Source organism: Acomys russatus, chromosome X (genome assembly GCF_903995435.1).
Source record: "Acomys russatus chromosome X, mAcoRus1.1, whole genome shotgun sequence".
Classification (NCBI taxonomy): domain Eukaryota; kingdom Metazoa; phylum Chordata; class Mammalia; order Rodentia; family Muridae; genus Acomys; species Acomys russatus.
In genome coordinates this window covers 45,700,278-45,723,600 of record NC_067169.1, presented here as the reverse complement: position 1 = coordinate 45,723,600, position 23,323 = coordinate 45,700,278, and the positions used below count along the sequence as shown (strand labels likewise).

General features: G+C 40.6%; 2 protein-coding genes, 1 non-coding gene and 1 pseudogene across 4 annotated transcripts in view; 2 read left to right on the top strand and 2 right to left on the bottom strand.

The window, feature by feature from the left end:
• CXHXorf58 (chromosome X CXorf58 homolog) overlaps window positions 1-21,358 on the top strand; it is a 29,079-nt gene extending 7,721 nt beyond the window's left edge. The window contains exons 5-8 of the mRNA XM_051142442.1: window positions 10,555-10,686; window positions 15,473-15,702; window positions 18,907-19,063; window positions 21,188-21,358. Coding sequence (XP_050998399.1) covers window positions 10,555-10,686; window positions 15,473-15,702; window positions 18,907-19,063; window positions 21,188-21,358 — 690 coding nt within the window. The remainder of the gene's footprint in view (window positions 1-10,554; window positions 10,687-15,472; window positions 15,703-18,906; window positions 19,064-21,187) is intronic.
• Klhl15 (kelch like family member 15) overlaps window positions 1-23,323 on the bottom strand; it is a 932,444-nt gene that overhangs the window by 823,403 nt on the left and 85,718 nt on the right. The window lies entirely within an intron of this gene.
• Window positions 5,590-5,683, bottom strand: LOC127186106 (uncharacterized; annotated as a pseudogene).
• Window positions 6,645-6,751, top strand: LOC127186126 (U6 spliceosomal RNA). The gene has a single exon (XR_007830355.1). It is a non-coding gene; the product is annotated as a U6 spliceosomal RNA (small nuclear RNA).

Below are 23,323 nucleotides of genomic sequence, written 5' to 3'. Positions count from 1 at the left end.
ATGATATCGTTAAGTTTCAGGAATTATCACCATACTTGTGTCTAATATAGGGTAATTACAGGGAGCATGTCAAAGTGCTACGTCTATTTTTAACAGCAGTGGTTTTAATCTTTTGGCTCTTGCCCTGACTAAAATAGAGTTTAAAATATGGTTATAGTCATTTTTAACCATTAATAGAGATATTATTCTGGATTTGTAGTGTAACTTTGTGGTAGAAATTTTGCTAAGTATACATGGTATGTCATACATTCAGTCCCAGGCAATGCAATAAATAAATAAATAAATAAACCTTTGAGAAATATGTTACACAAAAAGCATGGCCTATCTAAAATCATGAGTTGGTTCTGGAAAGAAGACTACATAGCCTGGCAACTTCTGACTTGATCCGGCAAGTGCAGCATTGAGTCTGAAGATTATTAGAAAAGTAACAGAGGCTACTTTGCTTTTTGTTTTTATTTTTTTTAAGATGTATTTATTATGTATACAATGTCCTGCCTGCATGTGTGTTTGCACCCCAGAAGAGGGCACCAGATCTAATTACAGATTATTAGGAGCCACTATGTGGTGGCTGGGAATTGAACTCAGGGCCTCTGGAAGAGCAGCCAGTGCTCTTAACCTCTGAGCCATCTCTCCAGCCCTGCTTTTTGTTTTTAAATAATTCTAGGAAATATCAACTCCATTTCAAAAACGTAGCAAATGGACTACAAGTTCTCATTATGCAATATGGTATGAGATTTCAAAAACATTAATATATATCTATTATAAAATTGGAATCAGATGAAGAAATATATATTGGTTTATTGGAACAGTTTCCCTGTCTGTCCTAGAACTCGCTCTTTAGACCAGGCTGGCCTCCAACAAAGAGATCCACCTGCTTCTGCCTCCTGAGTGCTGGGATTAAGAGTGTGGGTCACCATGCCCAGCTTAAGAAGTATATTTTCATCTTACTCTTGAGGGATAAATTTGTATCGTGCTCATCTTCAGAATAAGCTGAGGTTCTATAAAATACCATCTATTTTTCTATTCTAATATTATATAATCAGACTTTCCCAGGAACTGAAATTCTCCTGGGTCAGTCCCACCATCCCTGATGTGCTCAGGCTTTAAGAAAATGAGAACCTCAGAAGGAAGACGTCACTAGAAAACACTTATTTATACATTACAACTCATTAGAATGTTAAATAATAACCTCATTAATTTTTGTTCATTTGTGACATAATTGTTAGAGGGGGAGAAAATTGCCCAGTGATATAAAAAAGAAAATGTGACTTCCCTTTTCTCCAGCATCCTGAAACCTTCATCATATGTCTTGCTGTGTCTCCATCATCCACCTGTCTTGAGAACCTGCTAACAGACAGGAGGAAGACAGCTGGGTCTTAGGAAATCCCTGAACACCTTAGGAAACCTGACAAGCCTCCAAAATGATGGGTCAAAGGGCAGATTCTTCCTCAGAGACTTCATCTGACAAAACCATGGAAGATCAGAAACGTCGTTCACCAGAAGAGATTCCCAGGATAAAATGCAAAGACTGTGGGGCCTTTGGACACACTATAAGAAGCAGGAAGTGCCCTATGAAGTCTTGGGATGGAGCCAAGGCACCACAATTCTTAAACATAAAGAAAGAAAAGGAGAATCGGGACCCACGAAAGCCACAGAACCCCCAGAGCCTTGAGACAGTGAATGAGACAGAGAAAGAGAGAGAAGAGCGAGAAAGAAAAGAACAGCAGAGGAAGGCTCTCTTGCTCAAATTTCCTAAGAAACCCCCAGAGATTAAGCCACATAGATGGAAGGATACAACACATTCTGGTGACTATCTGAGGCGTCCCAGCAGACCAAGGTTCATCCATATACGTAGGAAATCATCCCTGATTAGTCCGCCATCAGACAAGACAGATCCTTCCACAGAAGACCCTACTACTATCTTACCTTTTGAGGAAGATCAACTTGAGACCTTGGATGTCCCTAGCATGTCAAAATCAGCCTTTGGGCACAGTGATATGGACCCAACTTTCAGTGAGAATCCAACAGACCAAAGCATAGAGGATTGCTTCCATCAAATTCCCCAGGCTACCTTCAATGTGCAGGAAATGGGCCACATGTTTAACACTCAGTCACCAGCCCAACATTCTGATGAAGATAAATGCTGCCAGCTGTATCCTGCCACACATACAGATAACCAGAATACTGAGCTCAGCTTCAAGGTAACCAAGGAGAGAAGTTTCCAGATCCGCACCCAGATTACCCCAAAGTGTCCAAAGAAATGGCGACTAAGCCCCTACCAAATACCCCAGAAGAGCACTGAAAGGCCTATGCTGCAGGCTTTCTGTGCTGTTCCACATTCAAGTACAAGTAGAGTTGAACCAAAAGAGCTTCCTCAAGGCACCAGCGTTGAACAACAGCCTCCATACAACAGAGCTCTCCCGCATTTTGCCCAGCCTCACGCTGAATCCCATCATCCATTGTCCAGCCACGTTCCAGTCCAACCCCTCCGAATGGTCTTCACTAGATTGAGAAATGATTTCTGGAGCTCCAGGATCTTGGAAACTTCTTCATCCCATCTTCCTGAGAAGGAGACATCTCCTGATAAGAATTCCTTGGAGCACTCTGACCTTGAAGCAGGGAGACCGCACCCCTGGGTCCCACTGCGTATCTTCATAAGGAAACGTCCAACCTCCTCCTTTGAGGAGAGAAAATGAGAAGGAGACCACATGAAAAGAGAGACTGTCTCCAGCCTCAGAGGGACTTGTGGAAGATTGTTTGATAGCAAAGAAAAGAGCAGAGGAAGCTGACTGAGCCAGTTGATTCTGGTCCTTGGGACAGTGAAGCATATGAACTGGCAAGGAATCAGCAACAGACACAGACATTTACTGTTCAGATCACATAAACTGCATTTCAGATGGAGCTTACTAAAGTGAAAGGTTAAGGAGATTCATATGAAGTCTCTAAGAACTAGAGTTTGGATGTACATGTGTTTATTCACACATAAGTAGAAAACCAGAATGATCCTGTTTGGCATACAAATACCTATATTAGTAGGAAGTCTGAATGATCTCTGGGACCCACATCTTCATCCTGACCTCGGAAGGGAGCTATTGTGGATAAAAACCATCACAAAGAAAGTTCTTTCACACTTACAGATGTTGTAAATGTTTTAAAAATATATTTTAGTGTTAATATAAGTTCTAGAAACCATGCCAAAGAAAAAAGAACATTTACTGTTTTGCCTTTCCCTAATATGCTGCAGCTGTCACTCTCATGGAGTAATCAGCCCCAATGGTTTGTTATGGTGCCTTCAGTTTCCCCATGGAATGAGATTTTATAATCTTGTTTGTTCTTCCTATTAAGATGTTATTGTACTGTTCAGCCTGACTTTTTCAGTGGACACTATAATGGTCCTTTAATGAACAGAACATACCCAACCTGAAGAGAATAGTTTGGACTGCTCTCGTCCCTTTCATTCCTTTCAAAACAAGCTTGAATGATATGTAAATTCATAGTCCAAAGAAAACTTGCAATGTTGGGATTTTTCTTATTCTGAATTTATATTTTTGCTCTTTGAATAAAAGTTTCTTTAGCAAACTGATCCGACTTCTCTGTTTATTTCTTTTTTGTTTTGGTCTTAGTTTTGTTTGTTTGTTTCTTGATTGTTTGTTTGAGACAGGATCTCGCTATGCAGTTTTGACTGTCCTGGAATTCACTATATAGACCAGGCTGGCCTTGAACTCCCAGAGATCTGCCTGCCTCTCCCTCTGGGACTCTGGGATTAAAGTGACTCTTACCTCATGAGCTTCTGACTGCCCTGCCTCCACCTCCAGAGTGCTAGGATTACAGGTGTGCTGACATACCCAAGTTATGCAGTGCTGGGACTCAAACAAAGGGCTTCATTATAAGGTAAGCACTGTACCAACTGAGCTACACCACTAGCCCTGAGTCCATTTATTTCTTCTATTATGTACATGTATGTTTTGCCTGCATGTATGTCAGTGCACTACATACATGTCTGGTGCCAGAGGAGGGTGTCAGATTCCCTAGAACTAGAATTAGAAATGGTTGTGAGCCACTGTGTAAGTGCTGGCAATCGAACCCATACGCTCTGTAAGAGAAATCAGTGCTCTTAACTGCTAAGCCATCTTTCGAGCCCCTCATTTGTTTCTTTATATAAGTGGGTCAGTTTTAGTTTGTTCAGATATTTAAGTTCACTTATCTTTGAAAATACCTTTATTATTATGTGTATGGGTGGTTTTGCCTACATGGCTGTGCACCACATACATGCCTGGTGCTTCAGGAGGCCAGAAGAGGGCATGGATTCCCTGGAACTGGAGTTGCAGACAATCGTTAGTTGCCAGGTTGGTGATGAGAATTGACCCAGGTCCCATGGAGGAGCAGCCAGTGCTCATAACTGCTGAGCCATCTCTCGAGCCCCTCTAATTTCATTTATAAAGGAGAAATTTAACACATTTTTGCTCCACCGATCCCCTCCATATTTCCATTTCTTGTTGCATTTCCATATCATTTTCCAAAACAAATGAAAGGGGGGGAAAATAAGGAAAGTTGGACAATTTACACTACCCAATTTCCAGACTTATAAAGCTATAGTAATTAAGACAGTGTAACAGAGCTGGGCATAGTGGCACAGAGGCAAGTGGATCGCTTTGAGTTCAAGGACAGCCTGGTCTACAAAGCCAAGGCTACACAGAGAAACCCTGTCTTGAAGGGGAAAAAAAGATAGTATAATGGTGGCATAAAGACAGGCATAGATTCCACCAAGAAAAACTAGAAACACATCTATATATAATCAATATTTTCTCCAAAGGTGCCAAGACAGTGGCTCCTATTACCTCACCCTTCAATATATTTCCTCATGTTGTGGTGACCCCAAGCCATAAAATTATTTTCATTGCCACTTCATAACTGTAATTTTGCTACTGTTATGAATTGTAGGTTCCGGTGGTCTTGGGCAACCCCTGTGAAAAGGCATTCAACCCCTCCCCAAAGGGGTTGTGACCCACAAGTTGAGAACCATTGTTTTAGTACAATAGAATAATGGTGGGTGTGGGCACATGCGCTCATTTCATTTCCCATTTTAACGATCTATTTTATCAGCATTGGTAATTTAAAAGAGAGTTGTCATTATTGTTGGTCCATCTGAGAATTTACTAAAGCCTTATTACCCAAAGCATCTGCAGCCCTACACTCCAGCATCCACTGGAACATTCAAAAATGCAGAACCTAGAGACTGGAGAGATGGCTGAGTAATCAAAAGTGTGCACTATTCTTGCAGAGGATTGCTTCTCAGCACCCTATCAGATGGCTCACAACCACCTGTAACTCCAGCTTCAGAGAATCTTGTCCTCTTGTCCTTCCTTGGACACCTACCTGCATGTGCACACATGCACACTCAACTTAAAGAATAAAAAAGAAATACAGAAGCCCTGGTCCTACATCAGACCCCCTGGCCCAGCATCCACATTTTAACAAGTCCCTCAGGTAATCCTTGACACTATAACATTGGTAAGCACTTTCTTAAAAGGGCCTCCTATCCCATGGTCTGGAGCACCAGTAGGTAACTGATACCTTTTTTTTTTTTCATGTCATACAGTAATGTACCTACATGATAATGATGTTTAAGGGAAGCACACCTCACATAATAGTGTGAAAGCCCACTTACAGGCTACAAAAGGATCCTATGGATCTAACTAACAAACTTAACTGTTAAGATCCAGCAACTGTTATTTTATATTTTTTCAAAAATCCCTAACCTTTTAAACTTTATCCATACTTTTAAAAAAATTAACAATAGCCACCCTTTTTGCTTGATTATTTCCTCTCACTCTTGGTCTCCCTCCCTCTCTCCCCTTCGCCCTCCCTCAGGGCTCTTTCAAGCCCCAATATGTCTCATATATACCAGGCTAGCCTCGAACCCATGATGCAGCTGATGTTGAGCTTCTGCTTCTCCGGCTTCCACTTCCCTATGCTATTGCTACAGGTGTATACCACCATATTTTATTTTTACAGGAAGTTCTGAGGATCAAACCCAGGGCCTCATGCACACTAGGTAAGCACTCTGCCAACCTTGCTATATTGTCAGCCTTACTTGATCACTATGGGATGGGGAAGTGCAAAGGCTGGAGGCTGAATGTCCTCATTCATTTTCTATTTTGATTTTTGAGACAAGATCTCTCATTGAACCTGGGGCTCACCAATTTAGCTAATCTGGTTATCCAGTTATATTTAGGGATCTGCCCAGCTCTGTCTCACAGTGCTGGGGTTTCAGATGTATGCCATAATGCTCAGTATTTACATGGGTACTAATGGTCAGAACTCAGGGCCTCATGCTTATATAAGCAGCAAGCATCTTACCTAAGCCATCTCCCTACTCCCTCTGGCCCTACTTGATCCAGTTCTATCTCGGTGCATTATTTCACTTAATTCCCATAAAACTATTCTGTTTATTTTGCTAACTTATCTTTATGTTTAAGAAATTAATATAAAAATAGAAAGGAGACTAATGGGGAAGTGGAAGGGGATCATTGAGAGTAGAAGGAAAAATTCATGTATAAAAATTCCATAATACCTAATAATGAAAAAATAAAGTCACATTCAAAAACAACGTTTTAAGTAACTTGCTTAAAACCTCACAACTAGTGCTCGCTTCGGCAGCACATATAATAAAATTGGACCGATACAGAGAAGATTAGCATGGCCCCTGCACAAGGATGACATGCAAATTCGTGAGGCGCTCCATATTTTTAAGTAGAAGGATCCAGAGGGTCCTAGAAATCTACAAGTAGAACATTATGATAAGCAGATTTGGGCCCAGGGGTCCCGCTCAAACTAAGGCACCAGCCAAGGACAATACAGGAGGTAAACTTTAAACCCCTTCCCAGATCTAGCCAATGGTCAGAATATTCTCCACAGTTGAGTGGAGAGTGGGGACTGACTTTCTCACGTACTCTGGTGCCTCACATTTGACCATGTCCCCTGGAGGGGGAGACCTGGTGGCACTCAGAGGAAGGACAGCAGGTAGCCAGGAAGAGACTTGATACTCTATGAGCATATACAGGGGGAGGTAATCCCCCTCAGGAACAGTCATAGGGGAGGGGAATAATGGGAAAATGGGGGGGGGGGAGGAATGGGAGGATACAAGGGATGGGATAACCATTGAGATGTAACAAGAATAAATTAATAATAATTTTTTAAAAAACCTCACAACTAGAGAGTGAAGGGCCTGAGGCCAAAGTCCATGCTCTTAACCACTCCTGAGCTCAGGGACGAGGCTGATGCTGTACGTGTCCTCTCACACGGCCCTCCCTCTGTTCCCTCTGGTGAGAAATACTGTCCCCACTCTGTGAAAAAGCAAGACTTTGGGGAGACTTGGAGGCACATAACCGAGATTTGAATGCTTATCTGTTTCTACCATACTGCATACATTTCAAGACTGAAGCAACCCCAGCAGTTCTTGCGCTTTTGTTTATTCTGCATCTGCATATAACGAATTATTCCAACCCAAACAAAAGGGTATACCAGTTATCATTACTTCCATAAGTGGGAATTTCCAGCATGAATGAACGCTGATTATGTGTAACACATGTCTGACAAAGAACATCTCAACTACCGGGCAGTGCTCTCCCCCACCCCCAAATACCTGTGTTTGTTTGAGTAAAAAATGTTCCCAGTAAGTTTACATATTTGAACACTTGGTCCCTGTTTTGAGGTTGCTATTGAAGATGTGATCTCTTAACTTCCTGCTCTGGCCACTTGCTGCCATGTCTCCCTTTCTATTATGGACTCACCTTCTGGAGCTGTAGGCCAAAACTAACTCTTCTGTAAGTTACTTATGGTCGTGGTACTTTTCACAGCAATGGAAAAGTTCCTAATACACCCTCTCAAAAGTAGGCAGAGAGAGCCGGGCGTGGTGGCGCACGCCTTTAATCCCAGCACTCGGGAGGCAGAGGCAGGTGGATTGCTGTGAGTTCGAGGCCAGCCTGGTGTACAAAGTGAGTCCAGGACAGCCAAAGCTACACAGAGAAACCTTGTCTCGAAAAACTAAATAAATAAATAATAATAATAAATAAAACAAAAAAAGTAGGCATAGATCTTGTCCTATGCTTCTAGGCATGTCTTTCTTTGGTCACAGGACTAGAGTAGACCCAGTATAACTGAAGCAATATATGAATAGGATTGGGTCTTGTAGAGATCAGTGATAGTGGCTAAATGGGGCATTGGAAGGGAGGAACTGATAATAAATAACTTTTCTAGGTAATTTGAGCTAATGTAAAATATAATTATTTCTAAAGAAGTGCCTAAAGCAGAAACTACATGGATTTATACCTGTTCAATGTACTATGACTTTTTACCTTTAGTGTGATTGAACTGGTTTTAAAAACCCACATGACATTATAATAAAGTATAATAGAGAGATGTACCATTGTCTTTTCTTCAGGTACATAATGTGCAAAGAAATTGGTGAAATGAAAAGCAAAAATAATCCACCCACGGGAATGTTCCCATTTTCATTAAACTAGTCACATCACTGCATTAAGAATAAAATATGACCACTGTAATCTTTTCTTCCCAATTTATTTTCTATATACATCATTAAAACTTTGGAATTCAAAATTTAAAAGGACTATTCTGGATAATAAATGGGAATTAGAGAAGAAAATATGTGAAGTCAAGCTATTGTGTTTTAAATAAAAAGGATAAAAGGGGTTTTTATCCTGCCTGAGTAATTTATTATGGCCTCCTCAGTGTTAACAGAGTTTTCACACTTTCACAAATAGCACATTCTTTTATATGCAGGGGAAAAATTGATCTGGAATGGAAAAAGATTTGAATTTTCTTCTTTGCCAGGCTCCCTTCACATAAGCAGACCCTTTGTGGCCAGAAGCATGGATACATATTATAAATAGGTGTTAGAAGATTCAGCATATATTTTGGGAGTGCTTAAGCCTCTCTAAGGATGTATAGCTATTATCAGAAAGATTGATATATGTAGGAGGATTCACTGTGTCTAGGGCCAAGACAAAGAATTTGAGCCTCTGTTTTCTGTGATTTTTCTCTTCTGGTCTCTCAGACACTTCCTTTGAATGTAAACTGTTGACCATTTAAAAAGAAGGAAATTTTCTTTATTTGCTTTTCTCTGGCTACTGAGAATGATGTCTAAAGGAAAGGGGAGGTGTAAGCAACTTGGCACATCCACATTTCCATTTGGAAACAATGAGTTAACAAACAGAAATGAGTGTCAATTCCAGAAACACATGGGATTCTAGTTCTTAGGGCACCCTCTTTAATCACCAGATAAGTTTTCTTTTCACTAACAGCAATAATGTTCTTTTGCTTTCATTTAAATAAAAAGAACATTTTTAAAAAGGGAAAAGTCTTGGAGCCAAAGAGATGGCTCATCAGTTGAGAGCACTGACAGCTCTTCCAGAGGACCCAGATTCAATTCCAGGCACCCAGATGGCAGCTCACAACTGTCTATAACTCTAGTTCCAGGGGACCTGACACCATCACACAGCCATACCTACACGCAAAACACCAATAAACATAAAATATAAATAAATTATTTATAAAACCTTTCAAACTATTGGCCAGCCTGGAGAGAAATCATAACAGCACATACTGTTCCCATGTAGAACATTAGTTTGATTCCCAGCACCCACATCAGGCAGCTTACAATTGACTGTAACCCCAACTCCAAGAGATCTGACACTCTTTTCTTACCTCCCTGGGCACAGTATTCATATCCACAAATTCACATACATATACACATAATCAAATATAAAAATAAAATCTTTTTTAAGATTTGAAAACAATTATTATATTATACTGATATATTGCCTGCATGTACGCCTGTGCCCCACATGTGTGCAGTTCCCACAGAGGCCAGAAGAAGGAATCAGATTTCTCTGGAATTGGAATAACAGATGGTTGTGAACTGTCATGTGAAAGCTCTGGATGAGCAAGAAGTGCTCTTAATCACTGAACCATCTCTCCAGTCCAAAATTAAAACCTTTAAAAAAAAATACGGTCCCTTGAAGACTGCAGACTCAACTACACCTGTAGTTATATTTTAAAACTAAGCATCAATAGCTATGGGAACAAATACCAAATGATTTTAAAATCCCTATAAAAGCCAGACATGGAAGTCCATGCCTGTAATCACAGCACTTGGGAGGTACAGGCAAGAAGATAAGAAATTTAAGTTCATCCTTGACTACACAGCAAGTTCAAGGCAAGCTTGGGTTACATGAGAGCCTGTCTCAAAACAAATCCCTATATAGCTGGGCACAGTGGCTTATGCCTGTAGCCCCAGCATTTAGGGAGCTAAGGCATGAGGCTTACTACTAAGTTTCTGGCCAACCTGGGCTACAGAGTGAGACCTTATTTTAACTCCTTCCCCACTCCTAAAAAATAGCTATATAATTTCTTTTTTGTAAATAACAAGATTGTAAAAGACAGGAACAATTTTTGCTATATTTGTCAGAAAATAGATAAAATATGTGCCAATGATTAAAAGTATATTATTTTGAAAATCTACTTTCTTTGTAGGCAGTGGCTGATGCTTATAAGATAATGGGGGAAAGGAAATTTTATCAACAAATTATGGAAGATGAGCATATTTTCCAGAAGTTCAAAGTAGCCGATCGTATGGATGTTGTCACAGTGCAAGATTATATGCAAGTAAGGAATTTATATATAGATAGTGAAAAAATCAAACAAAAAAAGCTTTTCTGACCCTGTCCTCCAACAAGAAAGAATCATACCTTTTAAATTTTGTGGTAAAACATAATATTTAACATTTGGGGGTCTAGAGAGATGACTCAGAGTAAGAGTGCTTTCTGTGCTTCCAGAAGACCTGAGTTCAGTTGCCAGAACTTACACCAAGCAATTCACTACCACCTGTAACAATAGCCTCAGATGATCCAATATCCTCTTCTGGCCTGTGAGGGTACAGCACACACACATACACACACACACACACACACACACACACACACACACACACAAATACACAAGGATGGTGGGGGGAGAGATAATAAAAATTAAAATGTTTTTTAAAATAAAGACAGAAACTCTTAGCAATTTAAGACTGGCATGATGGCCTCGCCGGTAAAAGAGCTTTATACCAAGCATGAAATCCTGAGTTTGATACCCAGACCCACATGGCAGAAGGGAAGAAAACCAATTCCACAAAGATGTCTTCTGACTTCTGACTTCACACAAATGCTCTCCTCATGTACACACACACACACACACACACACACACACACGTAGTTTTAAGCTAATAAGTGAAGAGCTACCTCTGGTTTCAGAACTCAGAAAGAATTAGAAAGCAATGAGAATTCTGTTCAAAGATTCTTGATACACCAGGGGAAATGGTGGTTTGCTCAGTTTAAGGCTGTGTGTCTACAGATGCAAGATACAGAGTAAGGGCAGTGGCCCTGGGTGACAGACAAGGAGAGAAGCTGAAGGAATTTGTCTAGCATGACTCCTGAATTTCTGATTTGCATAGCTATACAAAGCAATGCTGAACTGGGTCACTGAAGCTCCATACCGAATAAGAATACTAGTAATAAATCCTTCTGTAACACTCACTCCCATTTATTCTCCTAACAGTCCTCAGAGGCAGTCAATGAAGAAATCAAAGTTGCCAATATTCTGATTCCTAATGTAATAATAACATGTGACCTCAGCTTCTTCATTCGGGCACCTCTCTTGACATATGAAGTTAGTGCAGAGCCTTAGAGCCTCTTGATTGTGTTTTCTTAGGGACTTAGCCTATGAGACTAGGGAATTAGATCAAAAAATAAAGCTGGGAATGCCATCTATCTTTGCTAAGGACATGAGTCACCAACTCATAGGCTGTGAATATGTCAAAGACTGGGGTCAAAGAGAGATGAGATTATTTGTGGAAATCAATGGCATTTTTAAAGATCTTCACAGGTATATCACACTTTCATCGCAAATCCTGTGATCTTCTTTATGGATGAGAAAAATGAAGCTTTAACGAGGACCAAAAACTCACCCAAGGTTGCTCAGTGAATGAGTGAGTGGCAGAGTAGATCATTGACAGGTCTGAGACGTTTACTGACTGTACTACTCCACTCCTGGGAAATAAAGTAGACAGACTGTCTCAGGCAGGGTTTTATTGCTTCGATGAAAGCAATGAAGCAAGTTGGGGAGGAAAAGGTTTATTTGGTTTATATTTCCAGATCACAATCCATCATTGGAGGAAGTCAGGACAGGAACTCAAGCAGGGTAGGAGCCTGGAAGTAGGAGTTGATGCAGATGCCCTGGAGGGTGCTGCTTACTGGCTTGCTCCCCATGGCTTGCTCAGCCTGCTTTCTTACAGAACCCAGGACCACCAGCCCAAGGATGGCCTCACCCACAGTGGACTGGGCCATCCCCCAATAATTACTAACTGAGAAAATGCCTTACAGCTCGATCTCCCAGTGGCATTTCCTCAACTGAAGCTCCTTTCTCTGATGGCTCTCGCTTGTGTCAAGTTGACACACAAAGCCGGTCAGTCCACAGGCATTCTTGCTTGCATGGGAGTGTGAGGCTAAAAGAACTAGTGATACAAACTGAAACTATAGAAAGCACATTTCACATTTTTTTGTTGTTTTGAGACAAAATTCCATGTAACTCAGACTGAGCTCAAATTGGCTTAATCCTTCATTCATGTAAATCCACATGCAGGAGTTACAGGCTTGTGCCACCACTCCTTGCAGTATACTTTCGGATGTGTCTGGATCTGATATTTTTTTTTCAGCACTGGAGCTTGAACCCAGGGTCTCTTGCATGATAGGCAAGCACTCTACCCCTAAGCTATGTCCTCAGCCCCAAATATAAAAAGCAGTCAATGGAGAAAATCGATTGGCACGTTAAAAACAACTGATTTTTGCCTGTAAACTCAGCAGTCAGAAAGTTAAGGCAAAGAGGATTTCAAGTTTGAGGCCAGCCTCGGTTACACAGTGAGTTCCAAGCAGCCCTGAGTTACATAGCAAGATCCAGTTCGAAACCAAAATAAAAGCAAACATCAAAAGCTCTCTTATAATAGAAATAAACAACTCAAAACATTTAGCACAGTATTATTTAAAACATTCAGAAATACCGAGAGTGAATGTTTTATGTCTTTGTAAAAACCTAATCAGCAGTGGACACACTAAAAACCAATGAGTTGGTCACTTTGAGTGGGTGAAATAGATGATATGTGAATCTGGGTAAAGCTGTGAGCACAGCAGATTGGGGGTGTAGCTCAATGGTACAGTGCCTTGAGTTTGATCCCTAGCATAGTCAAAACAAAGAAAAGCCATGGGAGGAGAGGCGGTGGAGCATAATCAAGAATGATGTGAAACCTCTTGGGTAGCTCAGGCCTATAATCCTAGATGTTTAGGAACCTGATACGGAAGGATCACAAGCTCAAAGCTTCCCTGAGGTACAGAGTAAGTGCAAGGTCAACCTTGGTAACTTAGCAAGACTGTATCAAATTAAAAAATAAAAAGGTTTAGGGGTAGAACACTTGCCTAGCTAGCATTCACAAGGCCTAGGTTCCACCCTCAGTCTACCACCTACCAAAAGAGTTCTTGGAAGAATATTTGCCCTCTTGTTCTCCTGTACATCACAATAGGGACCAACTGTCCCTGCCGTATCTCCATCAGCTGTCACACTAAATTTGAATCAGTTGCTGACATTTTGGTCTTGAGATTTTATATGCTACAAACTATGTTAGCTCTTAGAATATGAAGGATTTTCTGCCAATAGCACCTCATTCTTCTCACAGCCTTTTATATTAGTGAGTTCACCTTCACCAAGTCCCTCTAACTGTTCAGCATTTCCAGTTTCTTTTTTTAAAAAAGATTTGTTTATTTATTATATAGACTGTGTTCTGTCTCCACGTGTGCCTGCCCGCCAGAAAAGGGCACCAGATCTCATTATAGATGGCTGTGAGCCACCATGTGGTTGGCTGGGAATTGAACTCAGGACCTCTGGAAGAGCAGTCGGTGCTCTTAACCACTGAGCCATCTCTCCAGCCCCCTTTTTGTTGGGTTTTTAAAAAAGATTTATTTATTTATTATGTATCGTTTCCAGTTTCTTAAACAGGGGCAGCCTTTCATAGCCATATGTTCCCTTGACACTTCACTTTACATTGGATGCCAATTTCACTTCCAGTGATACCACATCTGGTTTTTTTGCTGGCCAAGTTTGTCTCTTAAAAAGATTTTTTTTTTAATTTTAATCATGTGGATGGGGCAAGATTGTGTGCATATATGTGCAGGTGTCCAAGGAGGCCAGAAGATTGCACTGGGTCCCCTGGAGGTGGAGTTTCAGGTGGTTGGTGAGCGCTGGGAATATAACTCAGGTCCTTTGCAAGAAGAGCATGTACTCTTAAGCGCTGAGCCATCTCTCCAGCCCTCGATTGCTTCTTTTGATTATCAACTTTTGGAAAATGTCACATGGGTATATCATTGCGAGACAAAGAGGCCACACAACTGCATAATTGCTGTCTGCATGTGAATTCATTAATGGATTTACAGTACCAAACACTGGGAGAGTTTTAGAGACAGGACATGACTTGTCACTACATATGATTGCACTCTTATCACTAATGTAGTGAGCTATGAATTGAGGATCCAGCTGCAGAGTCTGTGCTTGATGCAAAGGCTTGCAGTTATATTGGGAGAACTGAGGCTGCCTGTCTTTTGTGGAAAGACTAGTAACTACTCAACCAAATGGTGGCAACTGACATTTCTGCATGGCAAAATGGGCTATGTGTGCATGCTTGTGTGTATGTGTGGACTGGAGTGCACATGGAAGTTTGAGAGGATGTCATAGCCCTTAAAGGCCTCATTCTGGCACTGGAGCCCCTCACCCTCTATTCCTATCTCTCAAACACACATTTAGACGCATTTAGAATGTTAAGTTGAGTGTATAAATTTCGGGGAGTTTGTTTTATTTGGTTGATCGGTGTTTGAGACAGGGTTTTTCTGTGTAGCCTTGGCCATCCTGGACTCACTCTGTAGACCAGACTGGCCTTGAACTCATAGAGATCTGCCTGCCTCTGCCCCCCAGAGTGCTGAGATTACAGGCATGTGCCACCACACCCAACTATAAATTATGTTGTTAAATTGATTATCTGAAATCATTTTAGAGTGGAAAAAAGTGAAGTAATATTTCTACAAATATTACAAGTAAAAATAATAAAACACTCCAGTTAACACCAGAGAGTAGCACACCATTTCTAAAATAGTGCGTGCCAGGGTTTAGGCATTAGATAAACATTTAGTGAGGGCGGCACTGTATGAACTGAAACTGCACCACAAGGGTTTGCCTTCAGGAAGGGAGTTAAGAAGAACAGAGATCACAGAAACATCTAGTCAGAATGAAAGTTATAGGAGAGAGATGTTGATACAGTCTGGAGAGGAGCACCAACAACTGATCATTCTGCATTTTTTTTTCCATATAGTACTGTAGCCTTATGGATGAGACCCCTGCATCTTCTGGTGGCAAGAATAACCGCTGGCGAAGATTAAATCTCAGAAGCATTCCCAGGACAATGATGATGTATGACATAGTTGAATATGCGGAGTCTGGAGTAATCTCAGACCGTTTACAAAAAGAGATGAAGTATTTGTTACAGACACCACAAACAGAAGAGATGCGTCAGCACCAGCTAGAGCTTGTTTCTAAAGTTAGGTAAAAGGCCATTTTTCTTGAGGTTACAACACTAATAGCATTCCTGAGAATGCTCCCTCTCTGCCACACAGCCCACTAAAGATAATCATAAGGCATATGGGAGAACTTGAGTTGGAGAAGACTGCACCAAACATGTGCAACTTTGTAGGTGAAACACAAACTTAAAAGGTTCTGAAGCGGTTATTTGTACCACCAGGCAGGCACCTCAGGGTGGCAAGAGGCTGCCCTGACAAATGTGAGGACAGTACAGGAGTAAAGAGGTGACTCTTTGTTTAGAGCACATGTTAGTAGACACAGAAATGACACTGATGGAAGAGAAGCCTCAGGCTAGCATGGCTGCCTTTCAAGAGAACATAAGACACAGTACAAGCTGGCAGAAGTAAGAGCCATCCTATGTCAGGAAGTGGTGGGGCCCAGTAGAGCAAGAGGGGCTGAGTGTGCCTCTCCGGGGAGAGGGGCCTGCGTGTAACTGTTAATATTTCTGTTTTCATAAATACAGCCATTGCCATGCAGTGCAGAGCTGAAGGCTGCTTCCTTCCCGTTGAAAGCCATAATTGTACTGTCACTCTCCTGGCTCCCGTTGCCTAGGATCAGTTGCATATAAATTACAGTAGCATTATTTCCTTCTTTACCAATAACAAGAAAAGTAATTTGTATTTTGGAAAACTGTGTTATACATACATACATACATACATACATACATACATACATACGTGTGTATACATATACAGATATATATATGAAATGACAAGGACAGAATGTGACTGTTCCAATTAGATTCATTTTAATTTCCATTATGAAAACTCACCCAATGCATCTTATTTATTTATTAATCTGCCTTCATTAAGAAAAAGAAAGTGGTAATAAGGCTTAAGAGGACTTGTTGGTAATATATTTTCTTTCTTTTTCTGGTTTGTTTTTGTTTTTGTTCGGTTTGGTTTGGTTTTGGTTTTGGTCTTTTGAGACAGGGTCTCTCTGTGTACCCCTGACTGTCCTGGACTCGCTTTGTAGACCAGACTGGCCTCAAACTCACAGCAATCTGCCTGCCTCTGCCTCCCGAGTGCTGGGATTAAAGGCATGCGCCAGCACACCCAGCTCCAAGAGGGCTTGTTGGTAATATATTTTCACACATATACTTGCAATGAGAAATATCTTTAAGACTACAAAGAAGCCACTGGCAAGCAACCATACTGGAGACTCTCTGGCATGAAGATGAAAGGTGCTGAGCCAACAACATAATTTAACTCCTTTATTTTATAGTCAAGGTTGTGCATTTTCCAGACAAATAGGCTGGTTCAAGGCACAGTCTGTCATCATGAAATATATTTTCTCTAGCTCATACATATGAGCATTGAATATAGAACTTAACCCTATTACCACCAAGGTCAAATAAATGATGTCATTTTCCTCTCTGCCATATATAACCTTGAGCTCCCTGCTATTTGGAGTCATGCTACTGATTATCCAAGAATGAGTCATTTAGGAGCCAAACAGCTAGCCAAATTTTAAATCAACTGAAGAAGAAAAATATTCTCATAAGAGCATCTTTGGACAAAGTCCTAGTTTGGGATATCCCAGAAGCAAACCCTAAGACCAGGAATTGAGTTGGAGCAGGTTATTTGGGAGGTGATCCCAGGACCCACTGAGTGAGTAGGGCAGTAAAATAGAAAGGAGGGCAACCTAGACTGAGTATTAGCAAGCCAGTAGAACTACATAGTTAGCTCCTCTAGTCTGGAGGGATGGCTCAGGGGACAAAGTGCTTGCTGCACAAGCAAACCACTGGAGCTACCTGGAGCTTTGTCCTTCCTGAGAATGTTAGAGCCAGCGTACAACATGAAACTCAGAGTTATCCCACTGGGTACACTAATAAATACCCAGTGGCCATTGGTTAAGTGTTAGCCAGCAGAAGCAGTATTTTTCAGGTACTTTTAACCATCTCTGCACATGAACTCTTGTTGTGAGAGATGGTTCTAAGGATGAATGAATGCTACAGATGCTGGCAGGTGGATAGTGGACTGATCTGCCCTGTGATAGTAAAGCAAAGGGGACTAAGTGCATGACAGCAGTGGCATCTGATCCCAACACTGATGTGATAAAATAGCTTCACTAGGCTGGAGAGATGGCTCAAGGGACAAGGTGCTTGACTGCCCAAGCATGCGAACCTGAGTTTAGATCCCCAGAACCCATGTAAAAAGCCAGGCAGTGGTGGCGCACACCATTAATCCCTGCACTTAGGAGACAGCTAGATCGCTGAGTTCAAGGCCAGCCTGGTCTATGGAGTGAGTTCTGGGACAGCTAGGCCTATGTAGAGAGACCCCGTGCCAAAGAACAAAACAAAACAAATAGGTTAAAAATTAATTTTTAAAAGAAGCTTGTTTTTTCAACTTATGAAATGTAAATTCTGGTGTTATTTACAGTGTTTAAAAGTTCATGGTGAGGGCTTGCATCTGTTAGATTGAAGCCAGCCTGGGCAACATAGTGTTGCCATGTCTCAAAAAAATTTTTTTTGAAGTGGCCACTACACAGTGCTTTTTAGGGAGGCTTATTTTTAATTGATAGCAGGTTCTGACACTTTTGTCACCAGAGTTGTCAACACCATCATCACCTATACACATACCTCCACAAATGCCAGATAAAGAACAATGCTATGCCAAGTGGTGGTGGCGCACACCTTTAATCCCAGTACTTGGGAGGCAGAGGCAGGCAGATCTCTGTGTTCAAGGACAGACTGGTCTACAGAGTGAGTTCCAGGACAACCAGTGCTATACAGAGAAACCCTGTCTCGAAAAGCAAAACAAAACAAAAATCAAAACAACAAAAAAGAACAATGCTATGCAAACTCATAGAAACGACAGCTTTAACCTAAAATCTGGCATGCAGTGTAGTTGCACATACTGAGCTCTATCAGTATGCTGGAGAATGTGCTACAGTTTACAATTTGCTTCACATTTTTAATTTTAATTTATTCATTATTATGTATATAGTGTCCTGCCTGCATATACACCCACAGGCCAGAAGAGGGCATCAGATCTCATTATAGGTGGTTGTGAGCCACCATGTGGGTTGCTGGGAATTGAACTCAGGACTCTGGAGGAGCAGACAGTGCTCTTAACTGCTGAGCCATCTCTCCAGCCCCCAATTTGCTTCACATTTAAATCTTACTTTATGTTCTTTTAATTTTTTTCTAATACAAATGTTTTCTAGGTATCCATCCATTACAACTGTCCGTCCTTTTTACCAGACCTGGGAACAGCAAAGTAAAACAAAACATCTGGGTCGTCGGTCCAAGCAAGCACAAAAGAAAGTTGAAAAGATGAAAAAAGCCTATATGGCGCCTAAAGAGAAAAAGGCTTCCTGTACGGTATCTGTAAGTTTAATAAACAGTGAACTTGTTCATTATATTGGACAACTTTCAAACTTTCTATACATAATTTTATTTGCACAAGTTCAAACCTGAAACATCTTTGGCATACCAAACCTGGGTAGTATGAAGGTACTTTATCCCAGTAGCACCCATTTTCTTTTATTGTTATTAATTTTTTTAAAGATTTATTTATTTATTAAGTATACAGTGTTTTGTCTGGATGTACACCAGCAAACCAGAAGAGGGCACCAGATCTTATTATAGATGGTTGTGAGCCACCATGTGGTTGCTGGGAATTGAACTCAGGACCGTTGGAGGAACAGGTAGTGCTCTTAACCTCTGAGCCATCTCTCCAGCCCATTATTAATTTTTTTACATAGGGTTTTACTATGTACCCCTGGCTGGCTTGGAAGTCTGTGTAAACCAGGCTGGATTCAAATTCAGAGATCCACCTGCCTCTGCCTTCTCTACCTCTTTCTGCTCTTCTGCGCCCCTCTGCACCCCTCTGCCCCTCTGTGCCTCTCTCTGCCTCTACTTCGCTCCTCTTCTGCCTCGGCCTCCTCTGCCTCCTCTGCCTCTGCCTGGTTTGCTTAGATGTGCCACCACATCCACCTGCATCTTCAGTTCTCTCTCTCTCTTTTTTTTTTTTTTTCGAGACAGGGTTTCTCTGTGTAGCCTTGGCTGTCCTGGACCCGCTTTGTAGACCAGGCTGGCCTCGAACTCACAGCGATCCACCTGCCTCTGCCTCCCAAGTGCTGGGATTATAGGTGTGTACCACCATGCCTGGCTGCATTTTCAGTTCTTAAACTTCCAGGCATGGTAGCACACACTTTCTAGTACCAAGAAGGCAGAGGCAGGGAGATCATGAGTTCAAGGCAAGCTGGATTATATTATTAGGCTCAAAGCCAACCTGATCTGCACAGCAAGATCTCGTCTCAAAAATGAAAAAAAAAAAAAAAGATGGTTAAGTGTCCTCGAGAGATGACTCAGTTCTCTTCTAGAGGACTCTGGTTCAATTCTCAGTGCCCACCCAGTTCACAGCTATCTTTTACTTCAGTCCCAAGTGACTTGACACCCTATTCTGGCCCCCAAAGTCACATGGAGCACAGACATACATCCAGACCAAACACCTGTAAACATAAAGTTAAAATGAAGATTTAAACTTCTTCTTCTTCTGTTGTTGTTGTTGTTGTTTAAATCTTTTCTTGAAAGTATTTCTACCGATGAGGCTTAAAACTTTTTTAAAGAACAGAATTCTTACACACAATTTTTGGTAGGTATTCTATCAAGCCCCACATCAGTGCAAGCTGGTGCGCTGGTGCAAGAGGAGGGGGGGGGAGAGGGGACGGGAGGAGAAAAGAGACCCAGACAAGCACTCAATCCTGCACATCCCTGCTTGTGCTTTTCTCAGAATAACAGCTATCTGGTGTGGATACTCAAACTAAACCAGAGGCTCACGGGCCTACCGCTGTCGTTTTTGAGACATGGGGTCTTTCCATTTTGCCCAAGATGGCCTCACCTTCTGGGCTCAAGTATAGTCTTGCTTCCGCCTCCTGAGTAGATTGAGCTGTGACGTTCTCTTTGAGCAGGGAAGCTATGCTATGCAAAATCTGCCTCTATACTGCCACATCGTAGGGATATTGTTAATGAACATGTTTTGATACACTACCTTGTATTTTTTTTTTTATTCTGCTGGGCTACTGAGATACTCAGCAAGGAAAGGCACTTGTTGCTGAACCTGAGTTAGATCCCCAGACTCCATCCACATGGTAGAAGGAGAGGACCAACTCCAAAAAGTTATCTCTGACCTTCACACTTCTGCCATGGCACTTGTATATTCACACACACACACACACACACACACACACAGAGAGGGAGAGAGAGAGAGAGAGAGAGAGAGAGAGAGAGAGAGAGAGAGAGAGAGACAGAGAGAGACAGAGAGACAGAGAGAGACAGAGAGACAGAGAGACAGAGAGAGAGACAGAGAGAAAATAAATAAGTATATTAAAATATTTTTAATTCTGCTATAAATGTTTGGAAGGTAAAGGTAAGTAAAAATAAAGAATAAAAATACAAAGTAGTAAAAGCAAAATATCTCCTTCTATTTGTAATCCCACCTAGGAAGCACAAACAGACAGATCACAAACGAAGGAGAAGGTCATCTTCTGCTCGTCATCGTTTAATATTTTGACAGTTGAAAAATCCCAAACAGACACAACACTGGAAAAAGAAGAAAAAGAATTATTTGCCTGGTATCAAGACCTCTATGTTAAACATTCTTCATTGTTTTGAAACACTTAATTGACTGAAAATGACAGTTTGACAATATTGTTTTCTTTCTATAAATAAAGGGCAATTAAGTACAAAGAAGTCTTCAGTATATTTTCTTAACCCATTGCATGACATACTTGTAAGCTCTTTTGCATTATTGGAGGCAGAAATGGGTTTTAACCTGAATCAATTACTTCCATTAGATGTCCTGGAACTATAAAATACAGTTTCGTTCAAGAAATGAGACAAAAATTAATCCCTAAGAATTTGATTCAATGTTGATTTTTTTCATTAAAAAAATATTTGACCAGGCCATAAACATTTGAATTCCCAGGATGAGGAGCTATTCTTGAGCCGACCTCCTCCTTTATCTTTGGTTAGCTGTATGTTGTTTTTATGGAATGTCTTTGGAATGACCTATTCTGAATTACAATAAAACGATAATAGATCTTTGTGACAGTAGAAATGACATGGTACACCTAATCATTATTGAACACTATAAGAACCTGAGACAGGATATAGCATCTGCTTTGGATATTTTTAAAATATAAACACTGTTTTGAGTAATGTTTCTTCATTTCATTGTGAATTGATAAATTCGCCTTCCTGATAAGAGCAAATTATTGATTTCTTTTGTGATCCAAGCTACTGAATCATATCAAACATTACCAGAGTCTATGAGAGCTTTAAAAAATGTACTTGTTTACTGTACTTTTAAAATGGAATTTTTTACTTTGCTTGGAATTTAAAATGCACAGGCTGATTGTTAAGCTACTCAGGATCTCATTCTCTGCTAAAATACTCTCATAAATGATAAATATTAGAGGAAAATTATATGATTAACATTGGAATATATTTAACATAAACATGTACTTTTTAATATTGATATAGCCTCATTTAAAATCCATAAAAAGAAACATAATCCTTTCTCTTTAGAATTTGTCTCAACAGTGATGAAAATTTAAAAGCCAGCTCTTTGTCCTCCTGAATCACATATATTCTCATTCATTAATTTAGGAAACAGCTCCTCATCTGACCAAATGCGTATGAGATTCAATCCAGCCAAGTACATTAATAGCAAAGCTAAAGAAGGCATCACATAGAAAGATGAGAAACAGGACAAAGGAAGGCCACACTATATGTTTCAAAGAGCCATTCCTCCTATTTCATTATCATTTCTGCATCATCAGAGCCATGTCACATCACAGCAGCCACATCACAGAAAATCCTTTACGAAGCTGAACTGCACATAGTCCAATCTCTGGCACCACTGCTTTCTTTTCCCTATACCTTTCTAATCTATGAAAATGCCTGTATATAGTTTTAAATTTTATTAGTATTTAACTATATAAATTATAGCTTTAATTAGGACATTTTCATAGATGTATGTAGTATATTTTGAAGATATTCATGTTCTATTGCCTTCTTCTCCCCTCTCCTGCTGGTCCCTTTCTTTTTCCAAAATAATCTCCCTTCTAATTTCATGGGTTGTTTTTGTTCGGTTGGTCTTATTTTAGTTTTTCGTTTTTTGAGACGGGGTTTCTCTGGGTAGCCCTGGCTATCCTGGAACTCACACTGTAGACCAGGCTGGCCTCAAACTCTGATCTGCCTGTGTCTGCCTCCCTAGTGCTGTGATTAAAGGTGTGAGCCATTATGCTTGGCTTGTTTTTTATTTTACATATGAGAGAAAATACAAGGGATATGTGTCCTTTTAAATCTAGTTTATTTTATTTAACATGATGATCTCTAGTTCCATCCATTTTTCTACAAACAACATAATTTTGTTGTTCTTTTTAGCAGAATGAAACTCCATTGTTTGTATATACTACATTTCTTTATCCATTTATGGGCATCTAAACAGGTTCTCTAGCATGGCTATTGTGAATAGAACTATGACAAAACATGTCTATACACATATCACTACTCTATATTTACTTTCATATTTTGGGTTATACCCAGAAGTAGTATCTTGGATCATATGCAAGC